Source organism: Pongo abelii, chromosome 2 (genome assembly GCF_028885655.2).
Source record: "Pongo abelii isolate AG06213 chromosome 2, NHGRI_mPonAbe1-v2.0_pri, whole genome shotgun sequence".
NCBI classification, from domain to species: Eukaryota; Metazoa; Chordata; class Mammalia; order Primates; family Hominidae; genus Pongo; species Pongo abelii.
The window spans coordinates 7,643,815-7,660,966 of record NC_085928.1 but is presented as its reverse complement, the minus strand read 5'-3'; the positions used below and the strand labels follow the sequence as shown (position 1 = coordinate 7,660,966).

General features: G+C 41.3%; 1 protein-coding gene across 15 annotated transcripts in view; it reads right to left on the bottom strand.

Moving 5' to 3' along the window:
- NR2C2 (nuclear receptor subfamily 2 group C member 2) overlaps positions 1-17,152 on the bottom strand; it is a 106,402-nt gene that overhangs the window by 44,103 nt on the left and 45,147 nt on the right. For 9 of the 15 annotated variants that reach the window (XR_008523506.2, XR_010139113.1, XR_008523507.2 and 6 more), the window contains 2 exons: positions 4,790-4,900; positions 4,165-4,221 (listed from right to left, as the gene is read on the bottom strand). Coding sequence is in view for 9 of the 15 variants with exons in the window: in XM_054551273.2 (XP_054407248.1) it covers positions 4,165-4,221; positions 4,790-4,900 (168 nt within the window). In the remaining 6 variants the exon portion in view is untranslated. Of the gene's footprint in view, positions 1-4,164; positions 4,222-4,789; positions 4,901-17,152 lie in introns of those variants that run through there. The other 6 variants (XR_010139115.1, XR_010139114.1, XR_008523505.2 and 3 more) reach the window with 1 other exon arrangement.

Genomic DNA, 17,152 nt, shown 5'->3' with positions numbered 1-17,152 from the left:
TTAATACGTTACTGACAAAGTTTTTGAGTATTGTGTCACTAATTTCATTTTTTCCAATCAGTCCTGAGGTTTTCATCACACAATTTGGCAAAGTGTGGGAATTTTCAGGAACACACGTCATATTATAGCAGAACTGACTTTACTAAGCTAAGGTCCTCTCTAGTTCTAATCCCAAAGGATCCTGGAATGATCTTATACACCACCATTCTCCCCCACGTTACCCACTCTGTTCCAGCCAGTTCAACATCTCTGTTGCAAAGAAGAGCCTGCCAATGAATGGCCTGCAGGCAAAAACCAGCCACTGGATAACTTTTGTTTGACTACCTGAAGTTTCTTTTTTTTTTTCTTGAGACCGGGTCTTATTCTGTCACCCAGGCTGGAGTGCAGTAGCACGATGTTGGCTCTTTACAACCTCCACCTCTCAGCCTCAAGTGATCCTCCCATCTCAGTCTCCCGAGTAACTGGGACTACAGGCTCATGCCAGCACACCTGGCTAATTTTTGTATTTTTGTGGAGATGACGTCTCACTAGGTTGCCCAGGCTGGTCTTGAACTCCTGAGCTCAAGCGATCCACCTATATCGGCCTCCAAAGTGCTGGGATTACAGGTGTGAGCCACTGCACTTAGCCCCCTAATTAAAAAAAAAAAAAAAGTTTGCTAACATCTAAAAATTGAGTATTTCCCATAATCAAAATCAAATTTATAGTTCTCTTGACAAACTGGAAGCTCAGGTCATCCTGGGCTCAAGTTCTCCCCATGGTGCCAGGTGGCTGGAGCTGGGTGTGGGTTGGCTACCTCTTTAGATGAGGTACCTTGCCACCTTGCCACCTCTTTCACTGTAAACACCTGAGACAGGGCTTGGTAGCTACAGACATGAATAGGAATGCTTGCTCTACTACTTCCCAGCTGTGTCAACTTGGAGCAGTTACATAAGCCCTTGAGCTCCATTTATATATCTAAAAAAGGATGACTAGGAAAGTGAAATGATATGATGTGTGTGAAACTGCTTGGTACACTGCCCAGAACATGACAGGACCTTGGTAAAGTATTTCTTCCCTCTAAGCTCTCACATACTCCTTTCCTCACTCAGTCTTGTCTTATCCCTTTCATCTTATCAAATCGCTCCTGATGAAAAAGTCAAGACTTTTTACCATGGCTTACTCATTCTTTCATTCATTCCTCAAATATTTACTGAGGGGCTACTCTGTCAGACAGTTAGACAGTGGCATATGAAGATGGCTCCTGCCCTCATGAAACTTTTAGTTCAGTGGAAGAGACCGGCAATACACAAGGAAACAAACCAGTCAGTAAACAAACCCTGAATAACAAAAGTACTTAATTTTAGAAAGAGAGGTCAGGGGGCTGGGCATGGTGGCTCACGCCTGTAATCCCAGAATTTTGGGAGGCCGAGGCGGGCGGATCACGAGGTCAGGAGATCGAGACCATCCTGTCTAACATGGTGAAACCCTGTCTCTACTAAAAATACAAAAAATTAGCCGGGGCGTGGTGGCGAGCACCTGTAGTCCCAGCTACTCGGCAGGAGGAGGCAGGAGAATGGCATGAACCCGGGAGGCGGAGGTTGCAGTGACCCAAGATCGCGCCACTATACTCCAGTCTGGGCGACAGAGCGAGACTCCGCCTCAAAAAAAAAAAAAGAGAGGTCAGGGAAAACCTCTGTGACAAGGTGACATTTAAGATGAGATTTGGGCTGGGTGGCACAGTGGCTCGTGCCTGTAATCCCAGCACTTTGGGAGGCCAAGGCAGGCGGATCACCTGAGGTCAGGAGTTCAAGACCAGCCTGGCCAACATGGTGAAACTCTGTCTCTACTAAAAATACAAAATTAGCCAGGCGTGGTGGCACATGTCTGTAATCCCAGCTACTTGGGAGGCTGAGGCAGAAGAATTGCTCGAACCTGGGAGGCAGAAGTTGCAGTGAGCCAACACTGTGCCACTGTACTCTAGCCTGGGCGACAAGAGCGAAATGCCTTTTAAAAAAAAAAAAAAGATTCAAGGCTGAGGAGACAGCAGCCAGATAAATGTTTAGTGTTCCCAGCAAAGAGAAATGTTCTGGTATATGGAAAGCCCTGGGAGGAACAATCTCTTGGGAACTGCTATCAGGCCCATAGACAACCAGCATGGCCCAGGAACCTAGAGGGGGAGGTGGAACGGCCCTGCTGCGAGTTTGGATTTCTTTCTGAGTACAATGAGAATCCCTTCAAGGGTTTGTCCCTCGACCCAAAACCAGCTCTTCAGATTTCCTACACTATATATATACACACACATATCCACCCACCCACTCACATACCTACATATACACAATTTCCTATAGTATATGTAGAATTTACATATAGAATATATATAAAGTTTATAAGATAGGTCAGGGTATATTAGAGCATACCAAAAGATAATAGCAAAGATACTGACTAAAAATAAAAAGGGTAAAAAGAACCTGCTTTCAAAAAAAGTTTGCAAAAAGGTAAATAAATCCTGACCTTTGCAAAATGGTAAATAAATCTTTTACTTAAGTATAAATTTCAGCTCATATGAATAGTTCTGAATTACTATTTTATTTTTTTGAGACAGGGTCTCTCTCTGCGGCCCAGGCTGGAGTGCAGTGGCATGATCACAGCTCACTGCAGCCTCAACCTCCTGGGCTCAAGCAATCCTCCCACCAAAGCCTCCCAAGTAGCTAGGACTACAGGAATGCATCACCATGTCTGGCTAATTTTTTAGTTTTTTTGTAGAGACAATCTCACTTTGTTGCCCAGGCTGGTCTCGAACTCCTGGGCTCAAGTAATAAGCCTTCTTCAGCCTCCCTAAGTGCTGGGATTACAAGTGTGAGCCACTGTACCTGGCCTAAATGGAGGATATTAATCCAAATATATCAACAATCACTTTAAATATGAATTGATCCACATCCACCAATGAAAAGACAAATTGTCAGCTGGGTAAAAAAACAAGGCTCTTATGAAATTATACAGGAAGTAGGAAAAAAATGGGAAAAAATCAAGACCCCAATACATATTGCCTACAGGAGACCCATTTTATAAATAAAGACACAGACAGATGCAAAATAAAGGGATGGAGAAGCTGACAGTGGTGCACATTTGTAGTCCCAACTACTTGGGAGGCTGAGGCAGAAGGACAGCTTGGGCTCAGGAGTTTAAGGTTGTAGTGCCCTATGATTCTGTCTGTGAATAGTAAATGCACTACAGCCTGGGCAACAGAGCAAGATTCTCCTAAAAAAAAAAAAAAAAAAAGTTGGCCAGGCACGGTGGCTCACACCTGTAGTCCCAGCACTTTGGGAAGGTGAGGCAGGTGGATTGCTTGAGCTCAGGAGTTTGAGACCCACCTTGGCAACATGGTGAAACCCCAACCCTATTTAAAAAAAAAAAAAAAAAAAAAAGCATTGTGCGTGTGTATCCCGGCATGGTGGTATGCGCCTGTAGTCCCAGCTACTTGGGAGGCGTAGATGGGAGGATGGCTTGAGCCTGTGAGGTAGAGGCTGCAGTGAGCTGTGTTCACGCCATTGCACTCCAGCCTGGGTGACAGAGCAAGACCCTGTCTCAAAAAAAAAGAAAAAATGTCAAAATATAGAGAAAGTTATACCATGCTAGCAACTAACACTAATAAAAAGAAAGCTGGAGTAACTATAGTAATTTCAGACAAAGCAGACTTCAGAACAAGGAAAATAAACATAAAGGGAAGTGGTACATAATAAGAAAGGGGTGGCTGGGCATGGTGGCTCATGCCTGTAATCCCAGCACTTTGGGAAGCTGAGGCAGGAATATCACTTGAGGTCAGGAGTTCAAGACCAGCCTGGGCAACATAGCAAGACTCTGTCTCAAAAATAAATAAAAAGAAAGCAAACAACCAAGAAAGCAAGCAAGAAAGGGGTTAATTCTCCATCGCTTCTTGACCTTTTGGCTAAGATCAAGAAAGGGTTAATTCTCCAAAAAGACATAACAATATAAAACATACATGCAACTAACAACAGAGCATCAAAGTGAGGCAAAAAAACTGATAAAACTGCAAGGAGAAAAACAGAGAAATCAACAGTTATAATTGGCTTTTTGATTCAGCTTGTTGAGATAACAATAAATCTTTGTCATCAATATATTATCCCTTCCTCCCAGCTTTTTGCCTACAAGCTTGATACACCTACCTTCTCTTTGTTCAAAGAGGTGAAAACACTCAATGGGCCAGAGGCAGGTTCAGAGCCCTAGGGAAGACAACTTCCCATAAGTGAATATCGATTAGTTAATAACAATATTAGTAATAAGTTATTATATAATTAGTACATATTGAACATTATTATGTGCCAGGTACCATTCTAAGCACTTTACAAGCAATATCCCTTTGATTCTTCATAATAACTTCGTGAGGCAAATACTACTATTATGTATATTTTCCAAATGAACAAAGTGAGGTATTAAAAAGTTAATTGACCAAGGTCAAAAAAGCTAAGTGGGGCACTGGATTTGACTTCAAGTAGGAGCCCTTGCTCTTAATTACAGTACTAAGATATACTGCCTCTCAATTTGGAAGCAAATAAGTAATAAAATGGTACTTCATCTCAATAGTTTGAAACAACAGTTTAGGCTTTTGCTTTAAATGTAAGTTGGTTAAATAAATGTAAGTATTTTTTCTTTATTTTTTTTTAAAGAATCGATTAAGTTGTACTGTATTTGATGCCCAAAAGGCACAACTCCTTAGTGAAACCCTTAGGAAGGTTTGTTTTTGGAAAGAGTTCTGGAAAGGCAGGGTTGCCACTGGCAGGTTGCAGGTACCTGAATGCGCTGAGGTGAGGCTACAGCAGAGTCGGTGGAGATTATCTGGATGCGTGGGGAGGGGCTGGTCATCCCTGGAGATTCCGGCCGAGAAGTCTGTGTACGTGTTACCTGTGGGTGAGAAGTGGGCTGGATCACAAGGGGGTTCAGAATGATGCCCAGAGGTAGCCTGAAGACCATGCCTCTTGCTTTCACTGTGGCCTGGAGTGATGAACTTGTGTGGTTCTGAGGTATGGACCCAGAAGGATGATGACAAAGGAATCAATGAGATGTTGCTACAGGATGCCCCCCAGGAAAATACAATCTTAAAACAGCTGTTTCTAATGTTGAAAATGTAAGAAGAAACCAAAGGAATTTGCAATTGTGCTCTGCACACTTTAATAAAGTAAAAACCTATCAAAATAACATTTTAAAGATGATCTTTGAATGTTATCCCTGTCTCCAAAGCCACCTGTAAAACATTCCTTTAATATGGTTTCCTGAGAAAGGCTCTCACAACACAGCAGGGGATGACAAACAAAACCAACATTACACTGAAAACTACTGGGATTAGTACTTATAAAAGAGTTCTGGTAATTTCTCAGCCCCAGTGGGATGGAGCTGGGAAAAGCCTGTCGGGACCACAGGGTCTGAAATTTAGTCAATACCTATCCCAAAGGCAAGGTACAAGGTGCTGAGTGGTCACCTGGGTATTTGAAGCAGGCAAATATATTTTTTCTTGATAGAAAGCGTATTGTGGCTGGGTGTGGTGGCTCACACCTATAATCCCAGCATTCGGGAGGCCAAGGTGGGCAGATCACTTGAGGTCAGGAGTTCGAGACCAGCTGGCCAAAATGGTAAAACCCCATCTCTACATTAAAAAAAAAAAAAAAAAAAAAAAAAAAAAAAAAAAATTAGCCAGGCATGATGGTGTACACCTGTAATCCCAGCTACTTGTGTGGCTGAAATCCCAGCTACTTGTGTGGCTGAGGCAGGAGAATCACTTGAACCAGGGAGGTGGAGGCTGCAGTAAGCGGAGATCATGCCACTGCACTCCTGCCTGGGTGACAGGAAAAAAAAAAAGTGTATTGTGGGTCGGGGTCGGTAGCTCACGCCTGTAATCCCAGCACTTTGGGAAGCCGAGGTGGGTGGATCACTTGAGGTCAGGAGTTAGAGACAAGCCTGACCAACATGGTAAAACCCTGTCTCTACTAAAAATACAAAATTAGCCAGGCATGGTGGCACGTGCCTGTAATCGCAGCTACTAGGGAGGCTGAGGCAGGAGAATCGCTTGAACTCGGGAGGCGGAGGTTGCAGTGAGCCAAGATCATGCTATTGCACTCCAGCCTGGGCAACAAGAGTGAAACTCTGTCTCCAAAAAAAAAAAAAAAAAAAAAAAATGTGTATTGTGAACACTTCACAAAAAACTCTTCCTAAAATCAGAAGAAAACACTTCCTAATTCTGTGAGGCCAATATTACTTGATACTGAAACCAAAGACATAACAGGAAAAGAAAACTACAGACCAATATCTCTTATGAATAGAGACACTAACAATCCTCTACAAAACACTAGCAAACCAAATCCAGTGGTATATAAAGGATTATACACCACGAATAACTGGGGTTTATCCCAGGAAAGCAAGCTTGTTCAAATATGAAAATCAAACAGTTCTATACATTGCATTAAAGGAATAAAGGACAGAAGCCACATAATTATTTCAATTGATGGAGAAAAAGCATTTGACAAAATCTAACAACATTTCATGATAAAAACACTCAACAAACGAGATATAAAAGAAAAGTTCTCAGTCTGATAAAGGGTCTCTATAAAATACTCACAGCTAACAGTATACTTAGCGGTAAAAGACTAAAAGCTTTCCTTCTAAGGTTAAGAATAAGATGAGGATGTCCGTTCTCTCTACCTCAACATTGCACTAGGGGTTCTTGCCAGGGCAATTAGGAAAGAAAAAGAATAAAAACATTCAGAATAGAAAGGAAGAAAACTATCTGTGTTTACAAATAACATGATCTCATATACAAAAAATCCCCCAGAATCCACAAAACAACCCATCAGAGCGAGTAGACGAGTTTCAGGGTTGCAAGATATAAGATCAAAATACAAACATTGGCCAGGTGCAGTGGCTCAAGCCTGTAACTTGGCACTTTGGGAGACCGAGGTAGGAGGATCACTTGAGGTCAGGAGTTTAAGACCAGTCCGGACAACAAAGCAAGACCCATCTCTACAAAAAAATTAAAAAATCAGCTGTGTGTGGTGGTGCATGCTTGTAAGTCCCGGGTACTCAGCAGGTTAAGGTGGCAGGATTGCTTGAGCCCAGTTGTTCTAGGTTGCAGTGAGCCATGATTGTGTCACTACACAGCCTGGGCAAGACTCTTTCAAAAACAAAAAACAAGGCCAGGCACAGTGGCTCATGCCTGTAATCCCAGCACTTTGGGAAGCCAGGGCAGGTGGATTACCTGAGGTCAGGAGTTCAGGACCAGCCTGGCCAACATGGTGAAACCCCATCTCTACTAAAAAACACAAAAATAAGCCGGGTATGATGGCGGGGCCTGTAATCCCAGCTACTCAGGAGGCTGAGACAGGAGAATTGCTTGAACCCAGGAGGCGGAGTTTGCAGTGAGCCAAGATCGCGCCATTGCATTCCAGCCTGAGTGACAAGAGTGAAACTCTGTCTCCAAAAAAAAAAAAACCAACAACAACTAAAAAAACCAAAACAAAAACACATAATCAATTGTATTTTTATATATTAGCAATGAGCAATCTGAAAATGAAATTAAGGAAGCAATCCCACTGACCATGCATCAAAAAGGATAATATATTTAGAAATAAAATAAATTTAAGAAAAGAAATGCAAGATTTGAATACTGAGAACTATAAAATATTGCTATGAGAAATTTAAAACACCTAAACAGGCCAGGCATGGTGGCTCACGCCTGTAATCCCAGCACTTTGGGAGACCGAGGCAGGTGGATCACGAGGTCAGGAGATTGAGACCACCCTGGCTAACACGGTGAAACCCCGTCTCTACTAAAAATACAAAAAATTAGCCGGGCGTGGTGGCGGGCGCCTGTAGTCCCAGCTACTCGGGAGGCTGAGGCAGGAGAATGGTGTGAATCCGGGAGGCGGAGCTTGCAGTGAGCCGACATTGCGCCACTGCATTCCAGCCTCGGCGACAGAGCAAGACTCCGTCAAAAAACAAAAACAAAAACAAAAAAACCTAAATAAATAGAAAGACAATTGTGACTTAATATTGTTAAGACGGTGATATTCCCCAAATTGATCTACAGATTCAATGTAATCCCTATCAAAATTTCAGGTGCTTTTTTGCATAAATTGACAAAATGATCCTAAAATTCATATGGGAATGCATGGGACCCAGAATATCCAAAACAATCTTGAAAAAGAACAAAGTTGGAGGACTCACACTTCCTTATTTCAAAACTTATTTACAAAGCTACAGTAATTAAAACAGTGTGGAATCCAGCAATCACACTTCTGGGTATTTACCCAAAAAGATTTGAAATCAGTTTGTTGAAGAGATGTCTGCACTCCCATGTTGTCTGCAGCACTGTTTGCAATAGCCAAGTTACATAATCAACCAACATGTCCATCAATAGATGAATGAATAAAGAAAATGTGGTATATACACATAATGGAATACTATTCAGCCTTCAAAATGAAGGAAATTCTGTCATTTCTGACAACACGGATGGAACTGGAGAACATTATGGTAAGTGAAATAAGCCAGGCACAGAAAGACAAATACCACATGTTCTCACTTAAATGTGGACTCTAAAAGAATCAAACTCATAAAACCAGAGTAAAATGGTAGTTACAGAGGCTGAGGGGCAGGGGGAATGGGGAGATGAAAGTCAGGTCAAAAGGTACAAAATCTTAAACAGGAGGAATACTTTTCTTTTTTTTTTAGACCTATTGCACAGCATGGCGAATATAGTTAATAATAGCCTATTGTACATTTCAAAATTGCTAAGAGTAAATTTCAAATGTTCTCATGGCAAAAATAAGTATTTAAGGTGATGGATATGTTAATGAGCTTGATTTAATTTTTACACATTGTAGTCATAGATCATAACATCACTTTGTACTGTAAATATATGCAATTATAAACTCAATTTGTAACTTAAAAAAATTGCAGTACTGGCATAAAGACAAGACATACAGACCAATGGAATATAACAGAGAACGCAGAAATAAACTCTCACCTATATGTTCTAATTTGATAAAGGTGCCACGATAATTCAATAGGCAAAGAACATCTTTGACAAATGGTGATGGGACAAGTGGAAATCAAATACAGGGGAACAAATCTGGACACCTACCTTGCACTATTACAAAAAAAAAATCAAAATGGATCAAAGATCTAAATGTAAGAGTTAAAACTATAAAACTCTCAGAAAACACAGGTGTAAATCTTCGTGAACTTGAATTAGGTGATTGTTTCTTAGATGACACCAAAAGCAAAAGTAGCACAAGAAAAATTAGAAAATAATCATTAAAACTAGAAACTTTTTTTTGGGGGGACAAGATCTCTTACTCTGTTGCCTGTGCTGGAGTGCAGTAGCACAATTATGGCTCACTGCAGCCTCATCCTCCTGGGCCCAAGCAATCCTCCCACCTCAGCTTTCTGAGTAGCTGGGATCACAGGTGTGTGCTACCATGCCGGGCCAATTTAAATTTTGTTTGTTTGTTTTTGAGACGGAGTTTCACTCTTGTTGCCCAGGCTGGAGTGCAATGGTGCGATCTCGGCTCACCGCAACCTCTGCCTCCTGGGTTCAAGTGATTCTCCTGCTTCAGCCTCCTGAGATTATAGGCATGAGCCACCACACCCGGCTAATTTTGTATTTTTAGTAGAGACAGGGTTTCTTCATGTTGGTCAGGCTGGTCTCCAACTCCTGACCTCAAGTGATCCACCCACGTCGGCCTCCCAAAGTGCTGGGATTACAGGCGTGAGCCACCACACCCGGCCTTAAAAAAAAATTTTTTTTTTTTTTTGAGACACAGTCTCACTCCTGGATGCCCAGGCCAGAATGCAGGGGCACAATCTTGGCTCACTGCAGCCTCAACCTCCCAGGCTCAGGTGATCTGCCTACCTCAGCCCCCCAAGTAGCTGGGACTATGGGCGTGCGCCACCTAATTTTAAATATTTTTGCAGAGATGAGGTCTCCCTATGTTGCCCAGGCTTGTCTCCAACTCCTGGCTCAAGTGATCCTTCCTCCTTGGCCTTCCAAAATGTTGGGATTACAGGTGTGAGCCAGCATATCTGAACTCAAATTAATGAGTTTTGTGTTTCAAAAGACACCATCAAGAAAGTGAAAAGACAACCTACAAAATGGAAAAAAAAAAAAAGTGCGAATCATATATCATTACAACTTAATAACAAGACAAAAATCCCAATTTAAAAATGAGCAAAGAGTTAAACAGAAATTTCTCCTAGAAGATATACAAATGGCCAATAAGCACAGGAAAAGATGTTCCAAGGTCATTAGTTGTCAGGGAAATGCAAATCAAGACCATGGTGAGATACCACTTCATATCCACCAGGATGGCTACAATGTTAAAGATGGACAATAACAAGTATTGGTGAAAATGTGGAGATGGGAACCTTCATACATTGCTGGTATTAACGTAGAATGGTACAGTTACTTTGGAAAACAGTCTGGCTGTTCCTCAAAGGGTAAACACAGAGTTGCCATATGACCCATAATTTCACTCCTAGGTGTATACTCAAAACAAAGAAAAACACATGTCTACACAAAAGCTTGTATACAAATGTTCACAGCAGCATTAGCGATAACAAGCAAAAAGTAGAAACAACTCAAATATCTCTCAAATGATGAATGGATAAATAAAACATGGTATATCCATGTAATGGAACATTATTTGGCAATAAAAAGGAATGAAGTGCTGATACATGCTACAACATGGAAGACTCAGCCACGAAAGACCACCATATATTGCATGATTCTATTTATTTAAAATGTCCAGAATAGGCAAATCCATGGGGACAGAAAGTAGATTAGTGGTTGCCAGGTGATAGGGGAACAGGGGTAGCAAGAATAATTGCTAAGAGATGTGGGTTTTTTAGTGGGGGCATGATAAAAATATTCTGGATTTAGATAGTGGTGATGGTTGCATACTCTTGTGAATGTTCTAAAACCCACTAAGCTGTATATTTTTAAAAAATGAATTTTATGGTATGTGAATTATATCTCAATTTGATAAAATATTATCAATTAATTCATTACTGGGCTACTAAATTTTTTTTCTTTCATAAGCATACATTTTAACAACAACAAATTCACTACAACGAAGTCAACAGAATCCACTATTTTTACAGTGACTTTTAGTTTAAAAAATATGGATTAGCTCTCTCTTGGCTAAGAAATAGGCAAGACAAGCACAACCATTTTATAGGAGGTATGGTGAGGCTGAGATCCTGCAAGGTATGTCTCCCAGGATCCATGTACACATAACTGCTAGCTCTGTTTATTTATAACTGAAAAGAAAAGGCTGGCCAATCACTTTATCAGAGCATATTCATTGAATCTTTTAATAATGAACATTTAAAATTTTGGTTGAGTCTATTAATCTGCAAGTTAATTCTGCCAGTTTCAGATACAGTTATGTGTTGCTTAAAGACAGGAATATGTTCTGAGAAATGTGTCATTAGGTCATTTCATCATGTGAACATGATAACATGTACTTACAACAAACCTAGATGGCATAACCTACTACACATCTAGGCTATGTGGTATGTATGGCCTATTGCCCCTAGGCTACAAACCTGTACAGCATGTGACTGTGGTGAATACTATAACCCACTGTAACACAATGGTAAGTATCTGTGTATCTAAACATAGAAAAGGTACAGTAAAAATACAGTTATAATCTTATGTGACTAGCTTCCTTCCTATAGGCACTCGAGCACTGACAGAACCGTCATTATGTGGTTCACATTTGGTTTGTGACTGTATTGAAAATTCTTCACTGGCAGAATAATAGGCCAAATTTTGGCTCAGGTCCTTACTTTATTTGCAAGAAGTTTTAAAGCCATCAACATTATTGGAGTACCCGCAGCCTACGGAATCTGACAGACCTGGGCTCTGAAACTTATACTGCCACCTTAAACAAGTCATTTAACCCAAGCCAGGCGCAGTGGCTCACGCCTGTAATCCCAACATTTTGGGAGGCCGAGGCGGGCGGATCACGAGGTCAGGAGATCGAGACCATCCTGGCTAACACGGTGAAACCCCGTCTCTACTAAAAAATTAGCTAGGCATGGCGGTGGGTGCCTGTAGTCCCAGCTACTCGGGAGGCTGAGGCAGGAGAATGGTGTGAACCTGGGAGGCAGAGCTTGCAGTGAGCCGAGATCGCACCACTGCACTCCAGCCTGGGGGACAGAGCGAGACTCCGTCTCAATAAATAAACAAATAAACCCTCTAACAGCTAAAACGTGAAAACTTCAAAATTTCCTCAAATTCAACATGGACATACTGTTACTTATGGCACTGGTGTGAAGGTTAATGAATAGTAAGTTAAACATTAGTTACATTCAGCAAATGGTAACTGATACTGTCACAAACCTTCTGAAAATTTTTCTAAACCTAAGTTATAAAAACTATATAAGTGTGTTTGCTACACATGATACAATGTGCTAATGTGCCTCTCAAACAGAAAATTCTTTGTATTTTATTTTAAAATATAATATTAAATCCAACCTCATATCATATACAAAAATTAAAAAACACATGTGCAAATCTTCATGACCTTGGATTAGGCAATGGTTTCTTAATGTATTACACTTGAAGCAAAAGCAACAACAACAAAATACATAAAATGGGTTTTACCAACATTAAAATCTTTTGTGCTTCAAGACAGTATGAAAGTGAAAAAGAAAACTGATACAATGGGAGAAAATAATTCTCAAATCATATATTTGATAAGGGACTTTTATTCAGAATATATGAAGAACCCTTATAACTCAATGAAAAGAAGAAAAAAATCAATTACAAATGAGCAAAGGGGTTGAACAGACATTTCTCCAAAGAAAATACACAAAATGGCCAATAAGCACTTGAAAAAATATTCAATATCACTGGAAATACAAATGAAAATCACAATGAGATACCACTTCACAACACCCTCTAGGGATGCTACAATAAAAAAGATGCAAGATAACAAATGTTAGCAAGGTTGAGGAGAAACCAGATCCTTCATACACAGCTGGTGGGAACATAAAATGGTGCAGTCTCTGAAAAAGTCTGGCAGTTCCTCAAAAGTTTGAAAATAGTTACTATTTGACCAGCAATTCCACTCTTAGGTGTACACACACACACACACACACACACACACACGTAATGAAAACATGTCCACAGAAAAACGGGTACACAATGTTCAGAGCATTATCCCTAATAGCCAAAAAGTGAAAACGCCCAAGTCCATTAACTGATGAATAGATAAAATGTGGTATATCCATACAATGGCATATTATTTGGCAATAATGAAATGAAGTACTGGTACATGCTACAACATGGATAAGCCTTAAAGACATTATGCTAGGTAAAAGAAGCCAGTTACAAAAGACCACATATGATTCAATTTATATGAAATGTCCAGAACAAATACAAAGACATAAAGTAAATTAGCAGTTGCCTAGGGCTGGGGGGTGACAGCTAAGGAGTGTGGGGTTTTTTTTTTTTGAGGGGGTAAAGAAGATGTTCTGAAATTAGGTATTAGTGATGGCTGCACAATATTGTAAATATACTAAAAGCCACAGAATTCTACACCTTAAATAGGTGAACTGCCAGCCTGGGCAACATAGTGAAACTTGGTCTCTATTTAAAAATTTAAAAAACTAGCCAGGCGTGATGGCGTGTGTCTGTGGTCTCAGCTGCTTAGGAGGCTGAGGTGGGAGACTCACTTGAACCCGGAGGGTTCAACTCGACTGGAGGGTCAAGGCTGCAGTGAGCTATGATTATGCAAATTCACTCCAGCCTGGGTGACAGAAAGAGAACCTATCTCAAAAAAAAAAAAAAAAAGTGAATTGTATGGTATATGAATTATATCTTAATAGAGCTGTGAATTTTTCTTTTCTTTTTTTAGAGACAGGGTCTTGTTCTGTCACCCAGGCTGAAGTGCAGTGGCACAATCATAGCTCACTGCAGCCTGGAACTCCTGGGCTCAAGCGATCCTCCTGTCTCAGCCTCCTGAGTAGCTGGGACTACAGATACACTCCACCACAGCTGGCTAATTTTTTTTTTTTTTTTAAGAGAATGAATAGGCTGGGCGTGGCGGCTCATCTGTAGACCAAGCACTTTGGGAGGCCGAGGTGGGCGGATCACGAGGTCAACAGATTGAGACCATCCTGGCCAACGTGGTGAAACCCCGTCTCTACTGAAAACACAGAAATTATCTGGGCGTGGTGGGGCGCATCTGTAGTCCCAGCTACTCGGGAGTCTGAGGCAGAAGAATCGCTTAAACCCGGGACGCGGAGGTTGCAGTGAGCTGAGATTGCACCACTGCACTCCAGCCTGGTGACAAGATGAGACTCTGCCTCAAAAAAAAAAAAAAAAAAAGAATGAATAAACAACAACAACGAATTCAATCCATGGTGTAAGGGGCTGGCTGGGGTAGAGTTCATCTTTAAGGAAGAAGGTGCAGGTAATGATTGGAAGGGGGCATAAGGAGAGCTTCTGGGCCGCATGAAATTTCTATTCTGTTCTTAACTTGGGTGGTGAGTATATAGAAATGTTTTCTCTGTGATAATTCATCATAAGCTGATGAATTTTAAACTTAGGTATGTTATACTACAATAAAAAGTTTATTTAAAATCAGTGTGCAGATGAGTGGATAAAAAACCAAAAATTTAAAAACACTATTCAAAAAGCATTTCACATATCTCAGAAAGTTTTCTATGTCATTAAGACAAAGTGACAGTGGTCTATGCTTTACCTGAACCTGGTAAGCACTTACTCTGTGCCATGTTGGGGTTGTGCGCACAGGGCAACCAGATGTGGCCCTGCCTCTAAGCTGCTGTGGAGGATGAACAGCTACTGGAAAGCACAGGTTGGGTGCTGAGACCGCTATTCCTTGGCTTTGCTACCTTGCCTGAGGTACAGTTTAAACTCCCTGGATTTTGGCTTCCCCACCTGTTCAGGGATACACCTGCAAATTTTATTTATTCCCTTGATATGAGAAGCCCAAAAGACCTTTTACCTGAGAGGGGACATGGGTCACACTGGCAACGGGCTCCCTGTAGGCTCAGTAATAAATTTAGATTGAGTGAATAGCCCTGAGATTCAGTGAAAAGACGACTAACTCTGGAAGTGACAGGTTAAACAGAAAATGTTAGGGATCCCCTACTCCTGAAGCCATTAGAAAAAAGGTATGTTCTAGTGGCACCAGAGGCAGTTGAGATATGGTCTTGCATGAAGGCAAAGTGATGTTATGATGGGACCGCTAAGACATTCTTGCAGTTGTATGAATTTACAGTCTGATAATTATGAGCAGACATCAAGGCAGGAAATTTACTTTTTTTCCAGAAACATTTCTTTTTTTTTTTGAGATGGAGTTTTGCTCTTGTTGCCCAGGCTGGAGTGCAGTGATGCAGCTTCGGCTCACTGTAACCTCCGCCTCCCGGGTTCAAGCGATTCTCCTGCCTCAGCCTCCCGAGCAGCTGGGATTTACAGGCACCCACCACCATGACTGGCTAATTTTTGTATTTTTAGTAGAGACGGGGTTTCACCATGTTGGCCAGGCTGGTGTCAAACTCCTGACCTCAGGTGATCCGCCTGTCTTGGCCTCCCAAAGGGCTAGGACTACAGACGTGAGCCACCATGCTTGGCCTTTTTTCCCAGAAATATTTTATTGAGACTCATCAGCACAGCAATAAAAAGTCAGTTTGGTAAAAAGGATATAAAAATATTAGATGCATTTCTGACTAGTTGAAGCATCTCCTTTCTATTTTTTCCTGCCTAGCACCTCAGTGCCTAATGTCAGTCTTGGCCTCTGCCTTATCCTATTTTCTACCCTTTCAACCTGCTCAAGTTGCAAAGGACAGGATCACTTAGTTTACACTGTATAAATGCCTGACGATACCCAGGTGTGTGTCATACTTTGGTTAGGGCATTTTACCTTGACAGGAAAACTGCCAGTCCAAAGGACTCAATTAAAACCATGGGCAAGCTGGGTGTGAAGTATCTTTAGACACAGGCCTTCCAAGGCTTGGTCTCCAACTCATACTTAAAGGGTAAAATCATCTGTTCCATTTCACATCCTTTGTAAAGGTAACCATACTTGCAGAACACACAAATATTTTATTAAACACTAAAGAATTTAATAAAAGCCATGCTCCTCTGGCCAGCCTTTCCTGACACCCTTCAGGTTAATACAAATGCCCTCCTCTGGGTTCCCACAGTCCCTGCACCTTAGTACTCTCCACAGAGCACCACATTTCCTATTTCTCTGTTTATTCCCAAGGCCAGGCACATATATGAGGCCCACAATGAATGCTTAGTGAATGAACACTTAGGGAATGAATACCTTAGGGGATGAATAAGCAGTCTCTGTCTTACAGCCTTTGATCCTGGGACTTTGCCTAGACTTGACTTTGCTTTGCTTTATTCTACTCTTGTGCCTGTCTGCTAATTACACACCCTGGAGGTACAGCACAACACCTGCCCTGGCAGTTCATTATATAAACCAAGGAGTACTGGCTTCCACCAACACAGGGGGGTTTATGAGGCTGCTGAGGAAGTTCATACATCTTCACCCTGGAATGAGAACCTCCTCTATTCCATAATGGCATGACATTGCTTTGGCAGCAGGGTTTTTGTTGTTGTTGTTTTTGTTTTTTGTTTTATAAGGAAATAATTGTCAGGAAAAATTTCTGAGGTTTACATGCAATCACTTGCTGAAAAATGAACATCTAGGCTGAAGAAGATGCTCACAGGCCAGGTACGGTGGCTCATGTCTATAATCCCAGCAGTTTGGGAGGGCGAGGTAGGAAGATCACTTGAGGCCAGGAGTTTGAGTACCAGCCTAGACAGCATTGCAAGACCCCATCCCTACTAAAAATTAAAAACATTATCCAGGCGTGGTGTCGCATGCCTGCAGTCCCAGCTGCTTAGGAGGCTGAGGCGGAAGGAGCACTTGAGCTCAGGAGTTTGAGGCTACAGTGACAGTAAGCTATGATGGCACCACTGTGCTCCAGCCTTTGAGATAGCAAGACCCTATCTCAAAAAAAAAAAAAAAGAAAAAAGGGATTAAAAAAAAGAAAAAGATGCTCATATCATTGAATTAAATGTGCAATATTAAGAGTTTCTAAATCTATAATTTATTCTGG